Here is a 6,000-nt window from a genome sequence, read left to right as displayed (position 1 = left end):
GAGATGGCAAGGAAGGAGGTGGACGCAGGAGCAGAGCACTGGCTTCTGGAGGCGTGGCTCACGTGGTAGAGCGTCAGCCAGTGAGGGAACATGCCAGGTACAGAGTCCTGGTCTCAGACAAAAAACAGACCAGGCGCCGGCTGCTGACCCACGCCAGGCCTCTCGTGGGCTCGCCAGTGGGCGCGCCCGCGGCACCCTCCCCACCTCATGGAAGAAGCGTGAGGAGGCTCGGGGGAAGCAGAGAGCAGAAGGTACCATTTATTGGGATTTTAATGACAGTAGCACGAAAGGAAGGCTTCCTTCTCCCTGAAACACGCCAGCCTCTGCTCTCAGGGCTCAGCACAGGAATGAGACCCCCACCCTGCATGTCCCCTGAGGGCAGGGCTCCAGGGTGGGGAGGGAAAGGTGTTCTAGGCCAGGCTGGGGGCTGGGACAGGAGGAAAGACGTGCACCCTCACCTCTGGCTCACTCCCTCTCCCCAGGGAGCTGGGCGGGGGGGGGGGGGGGGGGCTGACAGACAGGGCTCATGCAACAGTGAGGGGACAAAAGATGGCACAGAGACGCAGCCCCACGGCCCCTTGGTGGGGAAGGAGGACTAAAGGAGGCCATGCTGTGGCCACGGCGGGTCCACACATTCACATCTGTAGTGCACACACACGGGGTGGAAGGGGCTCTGTCTGCCCAAGCTGTGCCTGGGGAACAGGAGAAAACACAGGTGGCATTGTCACGTCAGGGGTGGGGTCCCGGCCAGCCACGCCCACCTCGGGCCGGTGCTACTCCTTGGCCCGGCCGATGATGGTTAGGATGTACAGGAAGATGTTGATGATGTCCGTGTACAGGTTCAGAGCCGCGAACACGTACTCTTCCGGGCTCAGGGACAGCTGCTTGTTCCCCAGCAGCAGCTGGGTGTCCACGGCCAGGAACTGGGGCAACAAAGCACCATAGTAACGACGGGCAGCCTGCCCGCCCCGCCCCGCCCCGGACGCCTCATCCGCCACTCACACAGGTGAAGAGCAAGGCGCCCAGCGAGGCGTACACGATCTCCAGGATGCGGTTCCGGATGAAGATGCAGAGGATGGCGAAGATGAAGAGCACCACGATGCTCACCAGGAGCACACCCATGCACGAGGTGAAGTCATAGCGCGTCTAGGAGAGGGCAGAGGCTGGGAGGGCCCTGGAGGGCCTCTGGGCCCCAGAGCCCAAGCCCTGGCTCAGGTAGGGGGGAGGGGGCCACCCACCTGCATGGAGAAGATGACCACCGTGAAGCACACCGCCGTGGTGATGCCCACTGCCATGATGACAGCCTCGGTGTTGTAGAAGCTGGCGATCATCCCCACCATGTAGGACAGGCTGACGGTCAGAATGGACTGTGGGAGGAGAGGCCGGGGGTGCTGGGCACGCAGGCAGCATGCCCTTGCCCCACACCCTTGCCTGTCCCTGCTCTACCAGCCCGAGGGACCTGGGCTCAGGCTTGGGGTTACCAGTGCCACAAGGTTCCAGGGGTGCTTTCGCCGGAAGTCCCCACAGCAGCTGAGGACGATGAGGGAGATGAAGAAGACAGCATAGGAGACGTAGTAGGTCCACACATTGTCTCTGACAAAGCCCTTCACCTCCTTGACAAACGTGAACACGGCCACGGTGGACAGGGTGACCGTCAGCTGCAAGGTCAGCACCAGGAACACCTGGGGAGGGAGCCAGTCAGAACGGGGTCCAGCCTCCGGGGCGCCCCCCCGCCCGTGGGGGGCTGCGGACACCTTGCGGATAAAGGCCTGCCGGATGCTCTTGTCGTCCCAGTTGGTGGCAGGGAAGTCCTGGTTGTCATAGTAGGATGGGGGTCCCTCCTCCTGATAGTTGCCGTGCTGTGGTGCTGGGGACACAGGGGGCTGGGTCAGGGCGCCCCGGGTGCCGGCGACCCTGCCCGAGCCCCGCCCCTTTCCATACTCACAGTCAGGGTCCTGGCCCGGGAAGGGCTGAGGCTGTCCGTAAGGGTTGGGGGGGAAGGGGCTCTGGGGGTACGGCCCCTGTGGGTAGCCCCCCTGGGGGTAGGGGCCCTGTGGGTAGCCCCCCTGGGGGTAAGGACCCTGAGGGTAGCCCCCCTGGGGGTAGGGGCTGGGCCCGTGAGGATACCCTGGCTGACCGTAGGGGGAGGGCTGGAAGGGGGGCTGAGGGTAGGGGGTGCCAGGATAGGGCGGGTAGGGGTGCATAGGAGGCTGGGGCCCCCCGGGAAACCCGGGGTTGGGGGGAGGGTAGTTGTCCCCAGACACCAAGAAACTCTTTTCATGGGACATGGCCTCAAGTTCCGCAGGCGGCCCCTAGAGGAGAGAGCCGCAGTTAGCTCCAGGCCGCGGGGAGCAAGGAAGCCCGCGACCTTCGCCCGGGGCTGTGGAGCCCGGCGGGGAGGAGGGGAGGCGGGGAGGCGCCAGTCCCAGATTCGGGGCTCGGGCCGCGCGGGTGGGTGCGGGGTGCGCCGGCCGCCTAAGCAGCTTGGGCCCGGCTATTTCTATCCGAGGAAATCCCGGCCATCTGTGCCCCGCGGGCTCTGACCCCCCGCGCCCGCGGCCGGATGTTTGCCCGTGGGTGTGCGGGAACAGCGGGCTGCGAGGGCGGGGGGGGGGCGGAGGGCGTGCGGGGAACAAAGCAGGCGTGGGGTGCGGGCGACAGGGAGCGGGCGACGGGGTGCAGGTGGGGAGTAGGCGAGGGGGTGCGGGCGGTGGGGTGCGGGCGGGGGTGCGGGCGGTGGGGTGCGGGAGACGGAGCAGGCCGGGGGTGCGGGCGGGGGGTGCGGGCGGTGGGGTGCGGGAGACGGAGCAGGCCGGGGGTGCGGGCGGGGGGTGCGGGCGGTGGGGTGCGGGAGACGGAGCAGGCCGGGGGTGCGGGCGGTGGGGTGCGGGAGACGGAGCAGGCCGGGGGTGCGGGCGGTGGGGTGCGGGCGGCGGCGGGGGCCGGAGCGCGGCGCGGGGTGCGGGCCTTCCCCCAGGCCGCGGCCCCGCCCCGCCCCGCCGCAGCGCGCCGCCCCCACTCCTCCCGGCGCTGCCGCAGCTCCCCACCCCCACCGCCGCCGCCATCCGGGCCGAGCGGGCCGCGCACCGCGGTCGGGCCGGGCCGACGGGCCGGCCGGTGGCGCTCGGCGGAGCAGGGCCTGGGCGGGGGCGGCGGGCGGCCGGGCGACTGGCGCGGCTGGGACAGCCCGTCTGGGCTCGGGCCGAGGACTCACCGCTCCGGGGCGCCGCAGGCCGATGCGCCCCGAGTCGGCTGCGCGCCGCGCGGAGATGGCCGGTGCGTCCGCACCTGCACCCGCGGGCGGCCGGCTCCGTTGGGCCTGCGCTGGCGGCTGGCAGGGACGCAGCGGGGCCTTGTGACGGGGCGGGGCGGGGCCTTGTGATGGGGCGGGGCCTTGCGGCGGGGCGGGGCCTGTGAGACGACGGGCCGGGACCTGAGGTGGGCGGGGCCTCGCGGCGGGGCGGGGCCTGTGAGATAACGAGCCGGGGCCTGCGGTGGGCGGGGCCTGTGAGCGGCGCCGGGCTCTGAGGTGGGCGGGGCCCGCGGCGGGGCGGGGCTTCCGCGACCCCGTGACTCCCCGGCGCTGGGGACGCAGCGGCGCTGGGCCCTGCGTGGCGCGACGCCTCCCGGCGGGGTCGGCGCCGCTCGCTGTCCGCGGCGGCCGGGGTCGGGCGCGGGAGCCGTCGGCGCCCGGGAGCAGGCGCCTGCCCTGGCCGGTTGGCCGGCCGGGAGTCCCCGCGGCGTCCGCGCTCCGCCGCAGAGCGCTCACCCTTCTCCCGGTTCTCCCGGCGGCCCCGGGGCTCAGCCCCCCACCCGGCGGCCCCGGGGCTCAGCCCCCCACCCGGCAGGGCCGGGGCTCAGCCCCCCACCCGGCAGGGCCGGGGGCTGGGCCGCCCTTCCATGGGCCGAGTGGCGGCTGAGCCCCGCCGCCCCCTGCCGGGCCCCCCCCCCCCCCGGGCTCCTTTGCCACCCCCGGGCTCCTGTCCCCCCCCCCGGGCTCCTGTCCCCCTCCGGGCTCCTGTCCCCCCCCCCCCGGCTCCCCCCCAGGCTCCTGTGCTCCCCCCCCCGCTCCTGTGCCCCCCCGGGTTCCTGTGCCCCCCCCGGCTCCTGTGTCCCCCCCGGGCTCCTGTCCCCTCCCCCCGGCTCCTGTCCCCCCCCGGGCTCCTGTCCCCCCCCTGGGCTCCTGTGTTCCCCCCCCCCCCGGCTCCTGTGCCCACCCCCGGGCTCCTGTCCCCCCCGGCTCCTGTGCTCCCCCCAGGCTCCTGTGCCCCCCCCCCCGGCTCCTGTGCTCCCCCTGGGCTCCTGGGCTCCCCCCCCACCGTGCCTCTCCCAGGCTCCTATGCCCCAGAAGATAGTGGCTTGAAGTTAGCCAGGACAGCCAAGTCTCTGAGCCTTATCTCCCCCAAAGCAGTGAAATGGTAGGGCTTAAGGAACAGTGCAAGAGTAGGACCCCAGCCTAGCGTGAGGCCCTGAGTTCATGGCCCAGGACCACAAAAGAGAAAGGGAAGAAAGAAAAACGAAGCCGGGGCAAGTCAGGATCCTTGAGCTTCATGCTAAGTCTGCCTCGAAGGGCCAAGGGCCAGGCCAGGCCCGAGAGGTGGAGCTAGGCTGTGGGGAGGCTGGCGGGCAGCTTCAGCTCCAGAGACGGAGCTCAGCAAGGCCAGAGTCTACTGAGCATCAGGATGGGCTGGGGGCTGGGGGGACTCAGGGGCCCAGGTTGGTCAGGCGTCGTCCCCCAGGCCCTGGAATGGGCTTCGCCTTGTGTCATCGTTGCCTCTGGGAGCGGTGGCAGCATTAGCAGCCCTGACGAGGCCCACCCAGCCCCCAGCCCGCTGTGTTCACTGTAGGATGGTAGGAAAATGATGCCAAGTGCACAGGGCAGGAGGCAAGCAGGAGCCCAGCAGGACAGCGGGATGGGCGACCATTCTCCACCCATCTTTGAGATGTTGGGAGAAAACAGGTTGAGGCCACGGGGTTGGGACTAGAGATGGGTGAGAGCGGGACCTAAAGGCACAGGCTGGGCTGGGAATGTGGCTCAGTGGTAGAGCGCTTGCCTTGAGCACGGAGGCTCAAGGACAGTGCCCAGGCCCTGAGTTCAAGGCCCAGGACTGGCTAAATAAAGGCTCGGGCTGGGGGTAAGGCCTGGCCCTGTCCTAGGCCCTGACTGTGTGAGGAGCAGTCACGGCAAGGCATGCTAGCGCAGTGGCTGCACCTTAGGGGTTACAGTGGGGCGCTGGCAGGGGTGAGGTATGGGCAGGGCTGGGGGACACAGGTCAGAACCCCAGCAGGGAGTGGGCACGCTGCAGGGGCTGTGAGGGGTGTGAACCTTCCGCATGGAGCCACTCACTCCCAGCACCCAGATGTCAGGCTAAGTGGGTACCAAGGCAGGATAGCCTAGGGAAAATAAGGCATGGTAAGTGGCTGCCAGGGATTCAAAGACTGATCTTCCCTGGAGAAGAAGGGAACAAAAGTCATTTTAGGGGAAATGAAGCAGGATGGATGAAGAGAAAATGAGGAATGGTCAGCTTACAGCAAATATAGGAAATATTCCTTCATATATTTCTCTTTAAGATTAAGGGAACAGCCAGGCGCTGGTGGCTTACGACTGTAATTCTAGCTACTCAGGAGGCTGAGATCTGAGGATCAAGGTTCAGAGCCCAGGCAGGAAAATCTGAGACTCTTACCTCCAATAAACCACCAGAAAACCAGAAGTGGCGCAGTGGTTCAAGTGGTAGAGCGCTCGCCTTGAGCTGAAGAGCGCAGGGACAGCGCCCAGGCCCAGAGTTCAAGCCCCACTAACAAAAAAAAAAAAAAAAGAAAGAAAAAGAAAAGAAAAGGGAGAAACAGGGTGCATGCTTTCCCGAAGGGTGCGCTCCTCATCTCAAGAATTAACACTTGTCTGACGGGATGTATGCCTTTCTGGGAGAAATGCTCCCCCAAACTTAAGCCACCTCCTGCCCCAAAATGTAGATCGCAGGGAACCTCCTTATCTCAAGGATA

The 6,000-nt window shown here is 67.8% G+C and overlaps 1 protein-coding gene across 1 annotated transcript; it reads right to left on the bottom strand.

Moving 5' to 3' along the window:
• Positions 1 to 234: 234 nt before the first annotated feature.
• Positions 235 to 3,352, bottom strand: LOC138829603 (protein lifeguard 1). Its single transcript, XM_070026019.1, has 7 exons — positions 3,215 to 3,352; positions 1,946 to 2,312; positions 1,755 to 1,867; positions 1,482 to 1,682; positions 1,239 to 1,367; positions 1,003 to 1,146; positions 235 to 923 (listed from the first exon to the last, which is right to left on the bottom strand). The coding sequence occupies exons 2-7, from the start codon at positions 2,286 to 2,288 to the stop codon at positions 774 to 776; spliced, it is 1,080 nt and encodes a 359-aa protein (XP_069882120.1). The 5' UTR covers positions 2,289 to 2,312; positions 3,215 to 3,352; the 3' UTR covers positions 235 to 773.
• Positions 3,353 to 6,000: the final 2,648 nt, after the last annotated feature.

Source organism: Dipodomys merriami, unplaced genomic scaffold, assembly GCF_024711535.1.
Source record: "Dipodomys merriami isolate MVZ:Mamm:240054 unplaced genomic scaffold, mDipMer1.0.p SCAF_174, whole genome shotgun sequence".
Taxonomy (NCBI): Eukaryota; Metazoa; Chordata; class Mammalia; order Rodentia; family Heteromyidae; genus Dipodomys; species Dipodomys merriami.
This window is presented reverse-complemented; position numbering and strand designations above follow the sequence as displayed.